Source organism: Mytilus trossulus, chromosome 4 (genome assembly GCF_036588685.1).
Source record: "Mytilus trossulus isolate FHL-02 chromosome 4, PNRI_Mtr1.1.1.hap1, whole genome shotgun sequence".
NCBI lineage: Eukaryota > Metazoa > Mollusca > Bivalvia > Mytilida > Mytilidae > Mytilus > Mytilus trossulus.
This window is the reverse complement of record NC_086376.1, coordinates 6,379,312-6,403,481: the sequence shown is the minus strand read 5'-3', so window position 1 is coordinate 6,403,481 and position 24,170 is coordinate 6,379,312. Positions and strand designations below refer to the sequence as shown.

The 24,170-nt window shown below is 32.6% G+C and overlaps 2 protein-coding genes across 3 annotated transcripts in view; one reads left to right on the top strand and one right to left on the bottom strand.

The window, feature by feature from the left end:
• Positions 1 to 24,170, bottom strand: part of LOC134714562 (DNA-directed DNA/RNA polymerase mu-like) — a 44,122-nt gene that overhangs the window by 3,679 nt on the left and 16,273 nt on the right. For both annotated transcript variants that reach the window (XM_063575913.1, XM_063575912.1), the window contains exons 6-7: positions 1,107 to 1,230; positions 314 to 446 (exon numbers count right to left, since the gene is read on the bottom strand). In XM_063575913.1, the coding sequence (XP_063431983.1) occupies positions 314 to 446; positions 1,107 to 1,230 (257 nt within the window). The remainder of the gene's footprint in view (positions 1 to 313; positions 447 to 1,106; positions 1,231 to 24,170) is intronic.
• On the top strand, positions 4,013 to 7,545 carry LOC134714561 (toll-like receptor 4). The gene is made up of 2 exons (XM_063575911.1): positions 4,013 to 4,106; positions 5,007 to 7,545. Exon 2 carries the CDS (start codon positions 5,026 to 5,028, stop codon positions 7,339 to 7,341), a length of 2,316 nt encoding a protein of 771 aa, XP_063431981.1. The 5' UTR covers positions 4,013 to 4,106; positions 5,007 to 5,025; the 3' UTR covers positions 7,342 to 7,545.

The window sequence follows — 24,170 nt, the reverse complement described above, 5'->3', positions numbered from 1 at the left end:
ATTTACCATGTTGGTCATGTTGGTTAGCAGGTGGGACAATATGACTATTTTTTTCAAATAGATACCCTTATGATGATTGTGGTTAAAGTTACATAAATATGGCCCAGTAGAATCAGAGGAGATTATTGAAAATAATATCAGACAAACTTGCTAGACGCATGTTATGAGCAAAGCTCTCTATGCTCATGGTCATGGTATGCTTAATAAGTGGATTTAAAGATTTTTATGGGAATCAAAATCTGATTAAAGTTTAAATCTCCAAATTTTGAACCAAAAATTTAAAAGTACTTCACAATACAGGATAATTATTTACCTTCTAAAGCCTCCTGTCAATTGTACTACTATTCCAGGTAGTATTTTCTCTGCCTCTGTTTGGATAATTTCTGTGAATCGAAAGGCTTCATTGGATTTCACTTGGTTCATCAAGTCATCATGAAATGCTAGACCTTTCAAAAGTATCATTACATTCAATCATGTGCAATCAATCTACATATGAAGAGGAAGAACAACTAATTCTAATGCTTCAAAGGTTATGGAATTTACATAATTTTGAAAGAAATATAATAACAATTGGACATTTCATTGTATATTAAAAGTTTCATTGGCATCAACTTCATAGTACATATAATCATGAAAAGGTTATTTTCTGATTTAACCAATTCTGCCATATTTAAAGTCTCAAAGAGATATTTTATCAATAGGTGTAATTTTTTAAGAAAATTGTTGAACAACTCCCATAAATCATCAATGTATAAGTGCAGTAATAAAATCACTGTTGGTGTGGTTAGAGGATAGTCACTAGAAAGTATGGAGAGGATCATAATGTCTCAATATTAATCAAGCAAATACTCCTTGTTTCTACCACAAAATAAGTATTTTTGAATTATATGTATAGAATACTTTATTGTTGGAGAAACATATTGTGTGAAATGCCATCTAAGCCAAAAAATGTTTCCTCTCCCGTAAAAAGAATTGAATTTTTAAATTGAAAATATCAAAAACTGTTTTTTTTAATGTAATATGCCTTCTTCAATTTTCAACTAATGCATCTATGTAGGTTCTAATTTATAATTTTTTGTTTCAAAATTTTGAATCTTCATGCCTACCCCACTGTACCCTCCAATCTTTGGATATATCTGTACTCTCTTGTGCATCTTTAATGGATGTCCAACCTCTCTCTATCCATTTCTTAGCTGTGGAAGGTCCGACTCCAAAAACACCAGTGAAAAGCTGTAAATAGATTAGTTTGTTTTAGATTTACGAGTTTGACTGTCCCTTTGGTATCTTTCGTCCCTCTTTTATTCTAATGTTATTGGTGTAACAGCATAAATCATTGATATGTTAAAGTATATTTCCTAATGCATGTGGAGCAAGCTTTGGGTTATTGTTTGTATATGGTACTGTATTTGGGATAATGTTCAATCAATTTTAGTATAATATATACAGGTTTAACTGTGCCTAAGTATATTGTATGAAGATGTAAATCTTTGATTACCAAGCTTGGGTAAATGTTTATACAAACAATACCAAAGTTTTCCTCTATAGGCATTAGGAAATTAGCTTTAACAAATTTTCTTGCAACCAGCCATTTGTATTTACAACTGAAGTGCATGGGCATAGGCCTTTGTTACTGGCATTTTTACTTGATATATGTACTTTTTTTCAAAATTATTTTGTAGTCATTTCTGTTCGGATTTTAATCAACTGGTTACCAGTAGAAAGAGCTAAATCAGATATTTATTTATATCCTTGGTTAATATTTTGCAATTAAAACTTTTTCTGGTAAATTAGAGACTAAAATCTGGAGTTAAATTAATGGATGCAAATTCCAGCACAAATAAGAATAACCAAAACAAAAGTGTTAACTTTGTCAAATAGAGAAAATATACCAAAATGATAGTGGCTTAGGATTAAGAGGGCCAAAAATATCTAATATAATAATTTTAAGCAGGCAAGGTCAAATTTGCACTAACAAAACCCCCCAAAAACACCAGGTGATCAACAGAGAGAAGATTTATACAACAGCAGAAATCGTACCCTGAACAGTTAGGGCAAGTATGGACACAACATTCAAGCTTGATACAGCTCTGAATTTGTATTCAATCAAATTTTTGACATCATATGAGGTTCTGACACAAAACAAATGTCAACATCTTCAAAATCTATTGCGCAATATTGTACAATTAAAGATTTTTTCTTTCAACTTTTAAAAAATTTGGAATTTCTGAAATTTGAGGAAAAATTTAAAACAACTACCTACCCACTTTTTATTTCCATTTGTCCAAAACCTGGCAATTCTTTATACATAATACACAAATAGTGTAAGTAAGTAAATCCGAACATACCCAACATTGTATGTTAAATGTTTTAGAATTACCTCCCTTCCACTGCTTTTAAATTGTCCTATTGTCCTTTGACCAGAAATACCTAGTTTTTACCCCGTTTTTGCTGCTAGTTCCGAAACATTTTGAACCATAACCCCCTAAAGTCAATACTAACCATCCCTTCATGGTAAGGACACTTGTGGTTTAATTTCAGAGATATTCATACACTTAAACAAAAGTTATTGTTTGAAAACAAAAATGATTATTTTGGGTCCCTTTTTGGCCCCCAATTCCAAAACAATTGGGGCCATAACTCTCAAAACCCACCCCAACCTTCCTTTAGAGGTATTGTCCCTACTTGTAAAATTTATAGAAATCCATACACTTAACAAAAAGTTATTGTCAGTAAACTAGAAAAATGCTTCTTTTTGGCCCTTTATTACTACATATTCAGGAAAATTACCCCCAAACTGAATCCCAGCCATCCCGGTGCTATATGGAAACGTGTTGTACAATGACAGAGAGACCCACACAGTAACACACAAGTTATGTCTTGAAACTAGATAAATGTTTTTTGTCCTGAAACTATATAGATGTTGTTTTAGGTCCCTTTGGTCCTCTAATTTCTAAACCTTTGGGACCATAAACCCCAAAATCAATCTCAAGCTTCCTTTCAGGGTTATAAACATTGTGTTAAATTTTTACTGATTTCTTTTTACTTATTCAAACTTTATTATTCTGAAACAACCCGTCTTCGTAACCACGCTGACGACGAGGACGAGGCCGACGACGTGATACTAATATACGACCATTTTTTTCAATTTTTTTTTCAGTCGAATAAAAAGGCTTCAACACAGACAAAAAACACTCGAGGATGTAAGTCAGACAAGGAAATAATATTTACTCATCAAATGAGACTAATTTTAGTTGTAACTTTGCAACACATTTACTTTTTACATTTATAATTATCAAATCTTCTACATTAAAAGAATTGATACCATTTCGCAAAGTAATTACTAAAAGGAGCGTGGTATAAATGTCAATGAGATAGCAAATAAACAACACAATGAACCAAAACATCTAGTAGATGTCAACATACTGTCACCAACAATATCAGTGCCAAAAAAAAATGAGTCATTGTAAGTCACCTGTCGACATATTCAACAGAGATCATCATAAAAAAACTGCCATAATAATCAAATGACATAAATGATTAAAACATTACTATAAGATATGACATAAAATAACAACTGATAATTGTTTCTGACTGGACAGATGGTGGAGTTAACTTTATTTTAAAGAATACTAGAGTGCTTAACATTTTTAAAATTTACTTATATCTGAAGATTTTTAAAATCCAATAACTCATAAACTGTACAACACAAAAATGTTCAACACAGATCTTTCTTCCTACAATCTTAATGTTATGTTTACATTTCATGATATATAATTAAAACAAATATGAGTATTCACTAAGAGTTGTGGACTATGGTGTACAATATTACAGCATACGACTCATGTACAAACTTTGTAAAACACATTATTTAAATCATTTTTAAAAATTTTACTCTTAAAATTATAGATTTTCAAGACTAAACTGATTTTTTTTTTCCCTAAAAGTATATTGATATCCTGTAATACAGGATATTTTCCACTTAAAAAATTACTTAATTATACATAAATTTATAGTTTATATGAAAGTACAAAATATATTGTGGTCTACATTTATACAAGTTTTATATACAAATTGTCTTGAAGTTTACATGAACATATGACAAACAGGTATGAAATTTAATATTTTTATCAATTGTTTATGTAGATAATTTGTATGCCTCTATACAATAGATGAAGGAAAAGTACAGTGCAATCATAAAAAGAAATATCTTTATTATGCTTTCTGCAATTTTGTTTGGATACTTTTGATTTTGTTTTAAACTACTTTCCAGACCTTATACTAGTATAGAATTCAACAATTGTTTGAACTGTCAGGGTTAGGGTTTAGAAAAAAACATAAAGTTAAACAAAAGCCATCAAGTATTGATTATTTTTAGTTAAGAACTTATAATCAGTCCTGTTTCTCTTTCTTTTTTCTTTTAGATATTTTACTGATAATATTGTCATTTTTTAGGAATATAAATAGACTTCATTGTTAAGCTCTGGAAACATAAATTGCAAGCCAGGTCTGCAAAAAGTCTGTTTTTACAGATTTATGACAAAAAGAGATGTATAGTTTTAAACTTGAACTCAATTGGCCATTTAATACCTCTTTGTGTTTCTGAACTCCCTATGGAGATATTTTGAATAATAGTAAATACATATGGCCTGTACCGTTAATGTAGTGGACACTAAATGACTCCTACCCCATCTGATTTTGGCTGCTTTCTTTTTTCTGATTTTCACTTCAGAGGACAAATTTAAGGTTTTCCTTGTTTTTTAATAAGGCATATATATGAAACCATGCTATTTTTGGAAAAATCTGTCACTGGTGTGTTAATATTTACCATTTGAGGCAAACTTAAGTTCAGAAAACTGAAACAAATTGTGATGTACAGACAGATGTATGTTCAGACGAGCAAATGTTTGTGTAGCAACAGGGCTATACAAATTTCAGATTTATTTATGAACAGGATTTTTCTTAACAGTGCAAAAATATTTTGCTAGTATACCATATTATTATTACAGATAGGCCAAATCAAACACAATGAATGCAGTCATATATACCGAGCTGATACTGATTCTGTTCAGCAGTAATTTTCTATATATCAACAATGCTACACTGTGGAACTATCAATTGAATTTCACCTGTGAAAAGTACTACAAGAAAGGAGAACTTGAAATTGACTGTTCACATAAAAATCTTACACATATTCCTGATTTACCATTGGACACAGTCTATCTCAATTTACAACATAACCTCATAATCCGAATACCAAACGGAACTTTCGTACACATGACTTATCTAAAGGTACTGGACTTATCATTCAACAGGCTTACATCGATGAATGACAAAACATTCAATGGACTTGGAAACCTGAAGAATCTAAAATTGAATAATAACAAGATGACAGAAATGGCAAATAAAACCTTTCAATATATGACCTGTCTTACTAATCTGGATCTATCGTTCAACACACTGGTGAGAATAAGTTTAAAAACATTCGTAGGACTTCAAAATCTGCAAAATCTTCATCTGAATGACAATAAACTACAATACAACATATCAACATTTCCAACAGGAAGTTTTAAACATTTTGAATCGCTCAAAAGGCTTTCTATTCAAGACAACAATTTTTCGCCCAAAATATTTAATAGTATAATTTTTCCAGATAAAACAATTTCTGATTTAACAATGCTTGAAACTTTAGAACTGGATGTTAGCACTGGTTTCGGTGATAAAGCAGTCCTTGGGAATGGGTTCTCCTACCTCAAACACCTTTATTCACTCAATGCTTGCAACTGTCAAACATTTATTCTAGAAAGTGACACGTTCAAGAACACACCAAATTTAGAACAGGTATATTTCAACCATTGTTTGCTTCAAGTATACGGACACAAACATGAAGAATTTTCGAAATTAATGAAGCTGAAAGTATTACAACTAAATGAATGGCTTTCGTATAGTCCAGATTTGGATGAACATGAACTGCTTGCTTTAATTTTTGGTTTGTCAAATACAACCATTGAAATACTGAAAATGCATTATCTTTTCAATTCATTTCACTCAGTCTCTCTTTCAAACATACTGAATAATATAAGTGTTGTATTGAATAAAACACCTATTCAAGAACTGCATTTTACAAATAATTTAAATGTACACTTTAATGAATTGGATATGCCTGTAAAAGTGCCACCAAGCCTTAAAACTCTTAATATTAGTGATAATTCTTTGGAGGCCTTAAAACTTGACATTAAACAAGTAACATCCTTAAATCTAGAAGATAACAGACTAGGAAATTATTTAGCAAATAATAGCCTTTTGATACAAGATAGTAAACTGGAGTATATAGATCTGTCAAACAACTCTATTCACAAACTTCATACTACAATTTTCATAGGACAAAAGTACCTCAGAATTATTGATTTAAGATCTAATTTTCTGACCGATAGTAACTTCGAGATGAGTTCTCTGGAAAATTTACACATTTTAGATCTCAAAAACAATAAAATAAAATATTTGAGTGACCAATCAAGAATGGAGCTAGACAAAGTTTTTAAGAACAATGGAAATGCTAAAATAGACTTCAGTAATAACCTTCTTCAATGTAGCTGTTTTACCTTGCCTTTTTTGAACTGGATGAGACTAAGTCAGAAACATTTTATCAATTACAAACAGTTCAGATGTACATTTGAAAATGGAAGTTTTTCAAAGCCGAATTCTTTTGAAGAAGTATTACTTAATCTACAGAGAGATTGTACAAATCATTTGTATTTGATAATAAGCGTTTCATTTTCTGTTTTGGCTTTAATAGCAGTATTATCAGCAGCAGTTATTTATAGACACAGATGGAAACTGCGTTACTTATTTTACACAGCAAAATTAAAGTATACATCTCACAGGAACATGGAAGAAAATTTGAACGTATATGTTAACGATGCTTTTATATCTTACTCTGAAAATGATTGTAAATTTGTCATTGAAGAATGCATCAAACATCTTGAAGAAAACGGAAATATGAAATTATGCATACATCAGCGAGATTTCATACCAGGGGAAGAGATAACACAAAATATCATCAGTGCTATTCAAAACAGCCGGAAAACTATATGTATTATCAGCCGATCTTTTCTTGAATCTTATTACTGTATGTTTGAATTCAACATGGCAAGAATGGAAAGTATTCATTCAAGGAATGGAAAAAATGTGTTATTTCTTGTTTTTTATGAGAGGTTGCTACCAGAAGAGTTACCTCTAGTTTTATATGACCTAATACAGAAACAGTCCTACATTGAATACCCCAATGATGAGCACGGCAATGTCATTTTCTGGGACAAAATTAAAGATGCAATACATACATGATTAGACAAAAATACTTTTGTATATGAGCAAACAGGACTCTTTAGAACATAGTGTAAAGACACACCTATATTGAGCTCTTGATGTATGTTTGATTCTTCAAATTGGGTTGCAGTTAGTGATTTGTTTTTTTCTCATTTAATAATTCATTTCAAATTAATCTTATGTACATAGATAAGGAAACATTTACCTATAATACAATAAAATAAACTGACCTATAATACAATAAAATAAACTGACCCATAATACAATAAAATAAACTGACCTATAATACAATAAAATAAACAGTGATCACAGAGATATGTTTCTCTTTTTTCCGAGTAGTCGGTATAGTTTCGGTTTGTGCCCTTTGAATTTCAGGACGCTTAACTTTGGCAACAGAATACGCATGCTCAAAAATCCTTTCTGTGATTAGACAAAATGCTGTCATGGTGGGTGATTTGGTTGTGTTTGAAAAAACGTCTCGTTAATTATATCGTTATGGAAAGCAAATGAAAAACTATAAATATTCGAACTAGATCTTACAAAGATTTATATTTTTATTGAAAATAATTGTTTCTCCAATTGCTCTTTGTATCCATGACAGCTGTTTATTCGGGACAATTATATAATTTTTAATGTAAACTTTGTTGTACAAAAGTACATGACTTTTAGAACGCACCTACGCATGTGAGATTTCCGCGGGGTTCAGCTAGAGATTTTATTAAAGAGGTCATGCATCATTAAGTCATTGTGCTTCTGAATGTTATCGAAATGATCGTTTAAACATATACTCAAATTTAAATACGTCGGATATCTTTTTTAAAGATAGTTCTTGTTGTAATTTTGATAATGCAAATGTTGAAATGAAAATAGAAATACTTTAACATCTTACACAAGTCATGCAAATATTCATTTTTTTTTAACTAAAAGTACTTGACGCCAGTCTTTCAAGTTGGATGATGAAAATGCATATCTTCGAAAAAAATATAAAATTTTGTGTGTGATAACAATGGTTTATGGTCTCTAACCACTAAAAAATTCTAGTCTGCCCTTCCAAAAAATATTTAATTAGAATGTTTTTAAATGTTTATGACTTTTATAAATTCCGCCTGACAACCGATCAGACAATAGTTTTAAATTGAATCAATGCAGACAAGATCATTAACTGGTGCTCATAAGCTAGTATATACATTTGTCTTTTAAAGTACAACTGACATAAAAGGATCGTCATGGTGCTATTTGGATAAATTTATCTGTTTTCAAGAGCAAAATTGGCAGGGCGTCATTCCTACAATGGCTTCCATTTCTATGATTGTGAAAATGAACTGGCGTAAGGTTGAGATAATTTTGACGAAGTAGAATCCTGACTGATATGCAGTTACCTTAAATGCAAAAAACATCTACAAGGAAATATGTTCAGCGGAACTTCACAAATCAACTGTTGTTTAATGACTGTTTTTCTTTAGATAGAATGTAGGAATTTAAAAGAAACAGACTAGAAATCTGCGAACAAAAACATTTGCATTATCTGGGTCACAAAAAAGGCTACTAGTATACACCACAGCATTGAAACAATTGATTTGAAACTAGAAAACCCAAATCACAAGTATATTTCATAATTTGTCTAGAATCAATAACTTCATTAGTGGTTTTTGTTGTTTCAAATCATGCAATGTTGTGAATGAGAACATTTTAATGTTGTGTCGTCATTCTCCTCTTATATTTAATGGGTTTCCTTCGGTTTTGGTTTGTGACCCGGATTTGTTTTTTTATCGATTTATGAGATTTGAACATCGGTATACTACTGTTGCCTTTATTTATATAGGACTTCGGTTGAATTTCAAATTCCCTTATATATTTTCTAAACATTGGATGATAAGAACTGTACCAAGTCAGGAATATGACAGTTCGTTTTTGATGCGTTTTGTAATTTGATTTTGCCATGTGATTATGGACTTTCCGAATTGATTTTCCTCTAAGTTCAGTATTTGTGTGATTTTACTTTTTTGAAAGTGTTGCATGGTGCTTCTCCATTGTTTGATGAGTAATCAATTCCTAGTTTTTGTTTAATTTACTTATAACTTATTCATACCTCAAAACAAAAAGATACTAGGGATGTGAAAAGTATAAACCTGACTTACTAGACATTTACGAAAATACTCATTTGCTCATTAGGGTTTGTAATAATTCAGAGTATCAACAAACAAGAAAGGACAGTCCATCAAATGTAAATGAAGGCTAACACTGTAAACTCAATACTATTAACCTACAGAAAAAATACCAAATCACTGTTTGATATAGAATTTGATATGTCAGTAAAGAAATATAAAAACAAGATACCCTTTTGCTAATACCGCTTTAAATTTTTTAATATTTTTTTTGCAGTAAATACAATATTTTTTTCGGTAATTTAAATAGTTACATACATGATTTCCTGTCATACAGGATATTTTTTAATTAAACAATAAATCAAATGACATGATTCAAATTCAATTATATATTCATTATATTGTATGTGTAAGTATAGCTGTAATTGAGCATCATATGAAAAACAGGTATGCAATTTATTTATTTTCAAAAACTAAAACAGTTGTAAAAGAATTTGCTAAGGTGGCATGTATATTCAATAAAACAACAGATATCAAAAAACATCTACTAGTCAACTTAAATATTAATTAAAAAAAAGTCTTTATAATTGATGAAAATCTATACTATTTCACTGCATGTATTGTACTTGATTGAGGATAAATGTAACAATAACTAGTCATTCCTTTCATTTAGGTCAAGAAAACCTTGACTGAAATTTGGTCATGCAATATGGTTCCAATATTTTGAACTATAGGCCAACAAGAAGTTGTGGCAACGCAGAGGTTTATATTGCTGACAACAAACAACTCATCATTAATAAGTTGCATACAACATATTAAATCCTTTCCTCCGATTCGATAAAGATGTACAATGTTGCCACTGGACATTAAACATCCAAAAATAAATATTTGTAAAAAAAATAAACTTAAAAAATAAATCTTTGTAAAACAAATAAACTATCAACAAACAGGCAGTGGCTGCACAGTAAATGTAAAAATATGCTCTGACACTAACTTATCATTATGTTAACAGCTACAACTACACAATGCCCAATTTCAACAGTAAATTTCTCATCAGTGATGCTCAAGTTTTAAGCTGTAGACCAAATATAAATTCATTCCCTTCAATAAGCCAGGAAAAACTTTGACCAACTGATACGGTGCTTTTTGTCCGCAATTCGTTTTTTGTCCGCTTTTGCTTTTTGTCCGATAATTTTGCTTTTTGTCCGAAACTTTTGCTTTTTGTCCGTTGCTTTTTGTCCGTTTTGCCTTTTGTCCGATTATTTTGCTTTTTGTCCGAAACTTTTGCTTTTTGTCCGTTGCTTTTTGTCCGTTTTGCCTTTTGTCCGATTATTTTGCTTTTTGTCGGAAACTTTTGCTTTTTGTCCGTTGCTTTTTGTCAGTTTTGCTTTTTGTCCGATAATTTTGCTTTATGTCCGATATAAAATGTGTATATTTTTGGCAGGTTTCATTTTGAACTTCAAAATACCATGTCCTTTTAGGAGTTAAATATAGACCATACTCACATTATAAATGATTTGTACATGAAATTTCATGTCTTTTACAATATATCGCATTTCCTCTAAAATGACTCGAAGCACTAATATACTAGACCCGTAGGTGTTGGTCAACAGAGGGCAAGGGGTATACTCTTGTATATCCCTAAGTCTAAAAAACAACTATTGAAAGCTGGCTAAACTAAGACATACTCCAGGTAGGCCATTATACCAGAAGAAGAGGTAGTCAAACCCATATAAATAGTTTATAGCACTTATGTCCTGGATCTACACGAGTTTATCAGCAACTAATTAAAAGGGGCATGAGTTTCGCCGGTATGTCACGAAGTAAAAATAAACCTCATTATTGCCAGCTCTTCAAACTAAGAGATTCTCCACGTTGGCCATTATACCAGAGGTATAGGTAGGCAGTGCCTCTTAAATGGTCCATGGGCCATGGCACTTATGTCCTCGACCCGTACGAGTTGGTAAGAAGAGGGTAAGGGAAATACTCTAATATATCACACAGTCCACCAAAAATAGTGACGGCTGCCCAAACTAAGACATTTTTAGGTGCGCCCTTATACTAGATGTTGGAGTAGTCATTCTCTTAAAAATGGCTCATAGCACTTATGCTATAGACCCGAACGAGTTTGTCAACATTGAGTTAAAAGGGGGATGAATTAGCCCAGTATATAACGAAGTTGAAATAAACTGTTGCCCGCTGGCTAAACTAAGACATTATCCACTCGGGCCATAATATGAGAGGTAGAGGAAGGGATTGCCTCTATCAAATGACCATGAGCACGTATGACCTAGACCCGTACGAGTTAGTCAGCAAAGTGTAAGGTTGGTACCCTAGTATATAATAAAGTCGAACTAAACTATTGCTGGCTGGCTAAGAGATTCTCCGCGTGGGCCATGATACCAGAGGTAGAGGTTGTCATTGCCTCTAAAATGGCCTAAATCACTTATTCCCTAGAGAAGTACGCGGTATCATCAAAGGGTTTTAAAAAGGAGTTGGAACCTCTGTTTACAAAGAAGTCGAAATAAATTATTGCCGGCTTGCTTAAGTACGAGATTCTCCAAGTTGGCCATTAATCCTAGGTTAAATGTGTGCATTGCCTTTTAAATGGCTGATAAAACTAACGCCCTAGACCTGTACGAGTTTGTCAGCAAAAGGGTTAAAGGGTGGATGCGATGCCTCTTTTTACAACGAAAATATACATCAAGCCCACTGGCCTAAGTAAGAGATTCTATACGCGGGGTATTATATCAGAGGATGAGGTAGGCATTACCTCTAACATAGCCATAACACGTATGTCCCAGACCCGTGTAAGTTAATCAGCAAAGGATAAGGGGGGTACCTAAGTATATCACAAAGTCGAAATAAACTATTGCTGGCTGGCTAAACGAAGAGATTCTCCACATGGGCCATGATACCAGAGGTAGAAGTGGCCATAGCCTCAAAAATGGCCACTTGTGCCGTAGACCCGTACCAGTGCTTCAGCAAAGTGTTAAAAGGGGGAGGTGGTATCTATGTTTACAACGAAGTCGAAATGAATTATTGCCGGCTGGCCAAACAAAGAAATTCACCACATAGGCCATTATAACAAAGGTAGTGGTGGACATTGCATCTAAAATGGCCCATACTTCTTATTCAATTGATCTGTACGAGTTTGTCAGCAAAGGGTAAGGAGGGTACCCTGGTATATAACAAAGTCGAAATAAACTATTGCCGGATGGCCAAAAATAAAAGATGATCCACGTTTATCATGATACCATAGGTAGAGGTGGGCCTTGCCTTTAAAATGGTTTATAGCACTTATGCCAGCAAAAGGAAAGGAGGGTATTCTAGTATATCGCAAAGTCGTTATGAAATATTGCCGGCTGTTCAAACTACGAGATTCACCACACGGGCCATGCTACCAGAGGTATAGGTGGTTATTGCCTTTAAAATAGCCTATAGCACTTATATGGCATATACCCGTACGAGTTTGTCAGTAAAGAGCTAAAATGAGGAGGTGGTACCTCTGTTCACATTAAAGTCAAAATAACTGTAGCCGGTAGGCCAAATTCTCTACGTGGATCATTATACCAGAGGTAGAGGTTTATTTCGACTTCGTTGTAAACAAAGGTAACACCTTTTATTTTTAACCCCTTGCAGGCAAAATCGTACAGGTCTTTGGAATTAGTGTTATATGCCATTTTAAAGGCAATTACCATATCTATCTCTGGTAAAATGGCTTACGTGGAGAACCTCTTAGTTTGGCCAGCCGGCAATACTTTATTTCGACTTTGTTGTAAACAGAGGTACCATCTCCCCCTTTTGATTCATTATTGTCAAACTCGTACGGGTCTAGGGCATAAGTGTTATAAGAAATTTGTATGGCAATGCCCTCCTCTATCACTGGTAAAATGGCCTACGTGGAGAATCTTTTAGTTTGGCCAGCCGGCAATTATTAAAGTGTATTTCGACTTCGTTGCAAACAGAGGTACCACCTTACCCTTTTAATTCATTGTTGTCAAACTCGTACGGGTCTTGGGCCTAAGTGATCTGTGCCTTTTTTAAGGCAATGCCTACTTCTACCTCTGGCATCATACCCCATGTGGAGAATCTCTTGGCCAGCCGGCAATTGTTTATTTCGACTTTTTTATATACCAAGGAACTTCCCTAACCCTTTGCTGACTTACTCGCTGGCTTATCCCTTATTGTAAATAAGTAAGGTCAATAAATATAAGACTATATGCCAGGTCTTTCTGACAACCAATTACAAACAAATTTGGGTTTATCTAATGAGGCTTTTCCCAGGATGCAATTGCTCGTAGACTGTATACAGTTGACCAAATAATCCACAAATTCCGCAAAAGGATCTTTTAATTATAGGCCATGTCCATTTAGACATTAAGCAACAAAAGCCCAGCATGACCGATGCATTTGTCTTTAACATCTCCGATATTGATTCCGCGTGGCCTTCCAATTGACACGAGTGTCCATTGGTGTTCATTGTTAAACCTTTGGAGCTATATCAGTTTGTGTGGAAATTAAGAGCACGATGACCTTCCCTTGGTGATAACAACATGACCAACAACCATATCGTGTGTTACCAAAAGCCGTCAGCGATAGTCACACCGACAATTTGCTACCTTCGACTTTTCGCTGGATCCTAATTAACATCTTGTGTTGTCACTACCATTTGCTGTAGAGATTTAGTTGCACAACATAACAGAAACATTCTTTGTAAATACTCTATGTTGATATTTTGACATTTGGATGGTTATATACCAATTGTAGCCGAAAAATGATAATGAAACATTTCTGTTTAATATCGATCTATTGTTGGAATTGTAAATTTTCATATTCAATTTTTGTTTGTTTAAAGATTTCCATTTTAAATAAAGATTTTATTTTTTTAAAAAGCAAGTGTTAGACTTGTGCTTTTATTGCCACTCAGTTCATATAACCTGTCATTTTAGTCGAGCCTGTAACTTTTGTTGCAGAAAGCTCGACATATGAATAGTGATCCGGCGGCGGCGGCGGCGGTGGCGTAAGTTAACTTCTGAAAAGCTTAATATTTTAGAAGGTGGAAGAATTGGATGCTTCATACCCTGTATATAGATGCCTCATGTTACGAAGTTTCTGTCAGTCACATGTCCAATGTCCTTGACCTCATTTTCATGGTTCAGTGATCACTTGAAAAAAAAGTTCAGAATTTTTGTAATGTTAAATTCTCTCTTATTATAAGTAATAGGATAACTATATGTGCAGTGTATGTGCGTACCTTGCAAGGTACTCATGCCCGTCAGACAGTTTTCACTTGACCTCGACTTCATTTCGTGGATCAGTGAACAAAGGTTAGAATAAGTTTTGGTGGTCAAGTCCACATCTCAGATACTATCAGCAACAGGGCTAGTATATTCGGTGTATGGAAGGACTGTAAGGTGTACATGTCCAACTGGCAGGTGTCATCTGACCTTGACATCATTTTCACGGTTCAATGAGTCTACAATATTTGTTGTATGGAATGATTGTAAGGTGTAAATGTCTAGCGGGAAGATATCATCTGACCTTGACCTCATTTTCATGGTTCAGTGGTCAAAGTTCAATTTTTGAGTTTTGGTCTTTTTATCTAATATTATATGCCAATTTGCAAAGGTCACTATATTTGGTGCATGAAAATATCTTATGATCTATATATAAGTCTCCCAGGTTTTATTTGACCATGACCTCAATTTCACGGTTCATTACACAGTGTTAAGTTTTTGTGTTTTGGTCAGTTTTTCTTAAACTATAAGTAATAGGTCAAGTATATTTGTTGTATCGAAGAATTGTTAGCTGTTCATGTCTGCCTGGTATGGTTCGTCTGACCTTTACCTCATTTTCATAAATCATTTGGTCTTTGTTTAGCTATCTTGGTTAATGTTAAGTTTATGTGGCAGTTGTAATAAATCTTTATACTTAGGGCTATCAACATAATATTAATAATGAGTAAAGTAGGCGAGACATTTCAGTGTGTGCACTCTTGTTTAAATGTGCTTATTTATCCGAGTCCTGGACTGCATTCCAGTGGCTTTCATTCGTTTACTTTTGTGTAAATTTTATACAGATCAGTATTTTTTCAAATGTTTTACCAATATTTTAGCTGCATGTAACATCTTGAACACTCAGAACAGCAAAACAAAATTTAGATTTCAGAAATAAATAGCCTTTAGACATCGCCAAATAGCTTATGATTTCAAGATTTGTTTCCGTTAAAGGATGATTCCTTTTTTTTTTTGCAATACTTGCTCTTTCGGAGGCTCGAGGGTAATTAAGCAAAAATTTTATCATTTTTGTTTTCATTACAAATTTTATTTATTACACTATTAGTTATAACTTTATGAATTTGCTCAAAAATCAACCCAAAAAATCGAATGATTTTGGCCTCAGATTTATTTTTCAAATGTTTATATCACTATAAAAGCTCCAAATTGTCTCCCTTTAGTGCAATAATGACATTTTGTTTTGGTATTAGAATTGAAATGTCTTTTTCAACTCATCGGTGACCTATAGATATTTTTCAAATATGCTTTACGTAAACTAAACAGTTGTAAAATTAAATCGATTTCTGTAATTTAGTTCTTTTTTATTTCGATATATATATCTCTCTATTTCTCCTATTAGTTCAACTTAAAAAAAGTACCTTAACAAAAATGGTTGCTTCTTTCGAGGGCAGATTGTGAGCTTAAGTGAACGATAACCCCATGTTTTTATTTGATTTTTCTATTTAGTATATGATAAAAGTTCATCTATAGAAAAACAAGCAAAATCCTACATGTATATTTCAAAAATAATGGATTAATACCCTCCAGTCCCCTTAACGACAAAAAAAAAATAGAACATTACGTTTAAGTATCACCTACAGTATTTTACAACCTCCATTGGTGAAACAATATATGTATTTCTGCTGTTGTTTTATATAAGTTATTGTCCTGAATAAACATCTTTATGCGTTTTTGCGTTTTTACGTTTCAGTTTTTATTGTGAAATTTCTTCAATCAGCCAAGACAAACTTTAAATTTCGCCTTAACGATGTTTGTGAGAAATCCATGTATTATTATCGAATCACTACAAATGTAATCATTGTCTAGTGCCCTAAAATGAGATTTTCCGAGACGCTGGGTTTGAAATAGGATGCCCTATATAATTTAAACAATATTTGCAATCTTTTCAAAAAGATGCAGATGGGAATTTTCGTTCCTTATGAAAGTGTGCGCAAGGAGTTAAATTATAAACTCCTTATAGGATTATCAAAAAGCAACTATTAAGGACCCCTTGGAATAATTATCTTCCAAGACAACGTGTTCGAGGGTTTGAGTTTAATACATGACTTTTTAAAACTTAATGGACGGAGCAGGATTATCTTACTCTTCCAGTTAACGATACATCATCACAGTTGCATTGGTTCTTGTTGCTCAGATTTTAAATTTCAATAATTTCGTCCGAGACCACAATTGTCGTCCCTTGATTTTCGTTATTAGTCCCTAGTGATAACAGTGGGTTACTTGCCAATAATTTTTATACCCCTTCCAAATTTATTTTTCCTTGTTTAATGCCTCACATTGTAAGTAGGGGGGTGGGGGTGGTGAAATTACAATGTAAAAAAATTTGGGTCCAGAATTTTAACGTAGAATTTTACAGGAAAGTAGTGATTTGGTCCAGCTGAAAAAGGTTAAGGTTCATGTGGACCCTATGGCTAAAATGGCCGTATTATCACCTCAAAATTTACTCTGAGTACAGACAAATCAGCGCATCTGTAAAAAAAAATCAGGCATAGCATGCCCTAGATAAATGAATTTTAAGTATGTTTTATGTTTTAGAAAAATAAAAACTTACCAGGATTTTGCCGTGCACTTTTTTTCATTCCTACAGAAGGTGCCAAAATAAACTAAGTTGGGAAACTGGTTTGAGAACTTCCCCACAGATAAAAATTAAAGTGAGCATTTTAAATGACATGGACATTAGATGGACAATAGATACCTGACAATAATTGGTTATTTAAACTGTGTACCTGAGTGGACCATATCAAGGTAAACTCAACTGTTTGTTAATTTTATCATCTTCTGCAGAGACGAAAAAAAGTGTATGGCAAAATCCAGTTAAGTTATGAATTTTCTAAATCATACAATGCATTTGAATTCTATTTATCTAGGGCATGCTATGCCTTAAAACTTTTCCATGTGCACAGGTTTGCCGGTACTCAGAGAAAAATTTGAGGTGAAAATACGGCCATTTTAGCCATAGGGTCCACATGAACCTTAAAAATTAGCACTTCGGAAGCTGTCAAAAGATTTCAAGACACCCTAAACACAAAATTGTCCATATTTTGAGTTAGACGCGATGAAGTTTTCTATAATTTTGATATAATTTGTCCCAAAATTAGTACAACACACTGTAAAAGTTTCATTGAGAAAGCGCAGGTTGGATTTTTTTTAATTTTCATTTATGTTCTAAAAGAAATGCACTACGAATTAATTGTGTTCTCGGACCATTTGTTTTGTGGACTGTTGTGTATCTTGTTGTTTTTCATTCAGCTGCGGCTTTGTTGGTTTGATTCAACCCTTTTTAGTGTGATTATCCTTTGGTACACTTTGACTCTCTCTTATATATGATATCGCAATAATTATATATATGTAAGCGTTCATATACATTTATATGGATACAATATTGAATTAAAATAGACATAATAATTAGATGAGTGAAAAAAAGAAAATGAAGTAATAATTGTACGTGTGAGGAAATGGCATTCTTATAAAAAAGAAGATGTGGTATTATTGCAAATGAGACAACTATCCACAAAAGACCAAAATGACACAGACATTAACAGCATTAGGTCACCGTACGGCCTTCAACAATGAGGAAAGCCCATACAGCATAGTCAGCTATAAAAGGCCCCGATAAGACAATGTAAAACAATTCAAACGAGAAAACTAACGGCCTTATTTATGTCAAAAAAATAAATGAAAAAACAAATATGTAACACATAAACAAACGACAACCACTGAATATACAGGCTCCTGACTTGGTACAGGCACATACATAAATAATGTGGCGAGGTTAAAGTCTTTTACACTAGAAATATTTTAGATCTTGTTATATAGACTAATTCTTATTCATTCTGGTCGTAAGTTAGTCTGTCATCATCAAACGTGTGAGCAATGGTGTACGTACACCAATTTGTAGAATACATGGGATATTCAAAGACTTAAACGAACGTTAAGTCTCAGAGGCATGACTTTTTATTAGTTGTTAGTGGCTTTGAAATAGCTGTCAGATAACTGCGAGTACTCTTAGATCTGTTCATTGTGTCTTTTTGTGTCGGGATGTATAAGTACCCGGCCACGTCCTGATTTTTATAGTTCGTTCTTATGTTGTACTATTATACCACTGTCCCAGGTTAGGGTTGGGATCCCGCTAATATGTTTAACTTCGGCACATTATTTAAATCTGTGCCTGTCCCAAGTCAGGAGCCTGTAATTCAGTGGTTGTCGTTTGTTTATGTGTTACATATTTGTTTTTCGTTCATTTTTTTACTTAAATAAGGCCGTTAGTTTTCTCGTTTGAATTGTTTTACATTGTCTTATCGGGGCCTTTTATAGCTGACTATGCGGTATGGGCTTTGCTCATTGTTGACCTATAGTTGTTAATGTTTGTGTCATTTTGGTCTTTTGTGGATAGTTGTCTCATTGGCAATCATACCACATCTTCTTTTTTATATGCTCGAAACTTTAGAAGTTTAGAAATTTATCAAATCAAATAATCCTTGAGTGATGGTTTCGTTATTGAAATTCTAAATTGATGTTTAACCGCGCTAATATTATATATGATAATCATACGAATAAGTCAGGAACGGAGTTTCAATCTGTAATTCAATAGCTATTGTATTTGTTTGTCGTATAGTGTTTTGTAAATCAATGGTTTTCTCGTTTGAATAGTTTTATCATTATGTTAAATGGTGTCGGCGTTTGCTACATGTGGAAGTGCACACATTTACGACATGCTATTGCTTAAACGCACAGTTTCTTCTTCCCGCTAATAATATATAGTCACCATTTGCACTTATATGCGAATGACCGATTGACAGTCGCTCCAAAATATTTTGCAAAATTTCAGTTAAAAAAATACTTTTTTAAGTCTTGTAATATTTTCGTCATATTTCCAACAACTTTATTTTTCTTAAACATTACAAATATTACAAATATTACAAACAAACAAACTTCATTTTTGGAACACTATCACAAAGTTTACGTAATACATGTGTAGCTATTTATTTAGATAAACTGTATTAATCCATACATTTCGGAATTATTTAGCAACTATATCCAAATGACGAGGAAGTTCGAGGTTATTCAAGTAATAAGATTAAGGAAACTTTGGTTAACACAACAGCATTTTCAACAAAGTAGTTTATTTTTGTTTGACAAACTCGAAAAAAGGGGGAAAAGTAATAAAATGGTTACTTAAGCATTTACTTAATTTCTATCACGAAATAAATGCGTTTAATATTTTAGATACAGATACAATATAGTGCATTCGTAAAAGTAAAACACTTTTTAATAGAAAATTTAAAAGAGATACATCAACCGTCTTTATTTTAGAATTGCTCATGTCTGTAGGGCTTATTCCCGATTGTCCCACTTTTTTTGAAATTAAGAGCTCATATTGGCCCACATGAAAAGTTCTGACTGCTCCACATTATTTTATGAGGCGAAATGTTCTTATCCCTTGTTAGATTGTCTCTATGGTTTTGTTTCAGATATATAAGCCAAAATCTACATTTTATGCGATGTTCTATTTTTAGACATTGCGGCCATCTTAATTATTGGGCGGGGTCATCGGATACTTTTTTGAAACTAAATACCCTAAGGATGATTTTGGCCATGTTTGCTTTAATTTTGCCAGTTGTTTCAGAAGAGAAGATTTTTGTAAAAATTAATGACGACGACGAATGATGAGAAAAGCTCACTTAGTCCTATGGTCCAGGTGAGCTAAAAAGCAAAACGGACAAAAAGCAACGGACAAAAAGCAAAAGTGTCGGACAAAAAGCAAAATTATCGGACAAAAAGCAAAACGGACAAAAAGCAACGGACAAAAAGCAAAAGTATCGGACAAAAAGCAAAATTATCGGACAAAAAGCAAAACGGACAAAAAGCAACGGACAAAAAGCAAAAGTATCGGACAAAAAGCATAATAATCGGACAAAAAGCAAAAGCGGACAAAAAGCAAATTGCGGACAAAAAGCACCGTATCAACCAACGATATCTACCCAAGGTCTTTTGAGACCTGTGGACTGATGAAAGGAATTGAGCAATCATTGAACTTAAGTAGCACAGGTAAAATTAGAAGAATGTCATCAGATAAGCTGTATTCTAAAGGTTTTTCTCGTTTTTAAAATTTTCTTTCCAATCCTCTATCAATTAGAAAAATGCTTTCAATTGTATTTATTCGTTTGATCTTTCTCATTACAAGTACCAGGTAGTGCCAATTTATATCATTTAATATTTTTCTTCCAGTAAATAAACAGTAAAACTTCTAAGCTGAACATTATGGATGCAGTCATATATACCAAGCTGATACTGATACTGTTTATCAGCAACTTTCTAGAAATTATTAATGCTTTACTGTGGAACCCTGATTTGGGATTCCCCTGCACAAAAAGAATGGAGAATTAAATTTTGATTGTTCATTCAAAGCTTTATATTTTGTTCCAGATATACCATCCAACACAGTTTATCTAGAATTACAATATAACTACATAACTCTAAAGTTAGTGAATGACCAAACATTCAAAGGACTTGGTAACCTGAAGCATTTAAACTTGAGCAATAATCTGTTGACTGGTGGAATTCCAAATAAAACCTTTCAATATATGACCTGTCTTACTGATCTGTATCTATCGTTTAATACATTGGAAACAATAAATTTACAAACATTTGTAGGACTTCAAAACCTGCAAAATCTTCAGTTGAATAACAACAATCTTCAATATAACATATCTACCATTCCAACAGGAAGTTTTAAACCTTTAAAATCGCTCACAAGACTCTCTATTCATCACAACAATGTTTTAGGATCCTTATTTTCTAATTATAATGTAGCTTTTCCAGATAAAACAATTTCTGATTTAACAACGCTAGAAATGTTAGAACTGGACATTCATTCAAGTTCTGGTGCAAAAAGAGTAATTTTTGGGAAAGGTTTCTCTTTTGTTGAAAACCTATACATGCTCAATATTAGTAACTGTAACTTTTTTATTCTAAAAAGTGACACATTCATGTACACACCAAATTTAACACCGTATATATTAACTGTTGTACTTTAATATCGTTTGTTGGAGGAGATGAAGTATTTTCTAAATTGATGAAGCTGAAAATATTACAAGTTAATGTTTCATCCGATCACTGTGCTGTAGGAATGATGTTGAGTGAAGAAAACCTGCTTCGTTTAATTAAAGGTTTGTCAGAGACAACCCTTGAAATACTGAAATTCAGTTATCTTTCAGATTTAGTCGACATAGACTCTCTGGCGGTCATAATAAATAAAATAAGTATTTCATTGAATAAGGCACCTATACAAGAACTGTATTTCAACAAAAATTTCAATATACAGATTCCTACGGATGTTCGCATACCTGTACAAGTGCCACCCACCCTTAGACGTCTTGATCTTAGTGATAATAATTTGGAAGCATTAAAACTTAACATTAAACAAGTTGCATTCTTAAATTTAGAAGATAACAGACAAGGAAATTATTTAGCAAATAATAGCCTTTGGATTCAAGACAGCAAACTGGAGTGTGTAAATCTGTCAAACAACTCTATTAAAAAACTTCACACTACAATCTTCATAGGGCAAAAGTACCTAAGAGTTATTGATTTAAGATTTAATTTTCTGACAGATAGTAACTTTGACATGAGTTCTCTAGTGAATTTAGAGATTTTGAATCTAAAAAAAAATAACATAAAATATTTGAGTGACCAATCAAGAATGGAGCAAGACAAAGTTTTTGACAACAATGGAAATGCTAAAATTGACCTCAGTAATAACCCTCTTCAATGTAGCTGCTTTACATTGACATTTTTAAACTGGATGAGACTTGGTCATACACATTTTACCAATTTTATGCAGTTCAGATGTTCATTTGAAAATGGAAGTATTTCTGAGCCTAATTCATTTGGATACACAATACTGAACCTACAAAGAGATTGTAGAAATCATTTGTATTTGATAATAATCGTTTCATTTTCTGTTTTGGCTTTAATAGCAGTATTATCAGCAGCAATTATTTATAGACACAGATGGAAACTGCGTTATTTATTTTACACAGCAAAATTAAAGTATACATCTCACAGGAACATGGAAGAAAATTTGAACGTATATGTTAACGATGCTTTTATATCTTACTCTGAAAATGATTGTAAATTTGTCATTGAAGAATGCATCAAACATCTTGAAGAAAACGGAAATATGAAATTATGCATACATCAGCGAGATTTCATACCAGGGTAAGAGATAACACAAAATATCATCAGTGCTATTCAAAACAGCCGGAAAAATATATGAATTATTAGCCGATCTTTTCTTGAATCTTATTACTGTATGTTTGAATTCAACATGGCAAGAATGGAAAGTATTCATTCAAGGAATGGAAAAAATGTGTTATTTCTAGTATTTTATGAGAAGTTGCTTCCAGAAGAGTTACCCCTTATCTTATATGAATTAATACAGAAACAGTCATACATTGAATACCCCAATGATGAGCTCGGCAATGTATTTTTTTGGGACAAGATGCTATACATGCATAATTGTATAGAATAGATTTGTCAAAGTGACAAATGAGTTAAAAGACATTAGGAAGTTTTATTTTGTGGTCCTTACTGTTAAAGCCATGTTTCATTTGTAGATACTTCTCTCAATTCATTTTTTCTACTGGACGAGAATCTTTAATGATCCTTTTTCCTGTTTGATTGTTGTTGTTTTCGTTTTTTTTGGGGGGGAGAGGGAGGGGTATTTTGTTTATTTTACAAAAAAAACATCAATCAAGCTTCATGCTAGTATTACTTTCAAGGTCTTAAAAAATGCATTGCTAAATACGTAAATGAAAACTATATGCTTGTTTTTTTAACAAATGCATAATGTAGTCATAAGGATCCCCCGAAAACGTTTCCATAAGATTACTTTTAAAGTTAACTAGTAAAAAGGAAGGAGGTGGTACAGCTCACCTTTGTTGCATGCCTTTTCATCATTTTGGAGGGATTTGCAGGCTCAACTTCAGTTTTACATGTAGGATTTTGTGTGGACTGTTGTTAGTATTTTTTATCTTTGAGTTTAAGTAAGATATTGGCATATATTGTATTTCAACTTGTCTTTTGTTGAAAACCTTTTGTTGACCTCTTGATGTATTTTTTATTTATTTACATAACTGGGTTGCTGTTAATGAAATACTCTTCTCGTTTAATCACAAATAACATTGGTATTAAGTACAGGAATAAGGAAATATATATTAAACAATGAAACAATCGATGCAAAAAGGTTTATTCGAAATTTTTTTTAAGATAAATTCAATATTAACAGAAATGTCCTTTTTGCTTGAATTCAATATTTCAATTTCACATGGGAAAATAAAAATAATAGTTTATGACAAAAGAGGAGATTTTTCATTTACTATTGCTACTTATTATATTTTATACAGCAAATTTCCTTCCATAATGCTTACGATTTGGATAC

Coding starts and splice junctions, on each gene's coding strand:
- LOC134714561 (XM_063575911.1), top strand. CDS start 5,026: ATGAATGCAGTCATATATACCGAGCTGATACTGATTCTGTTCAGCAGT.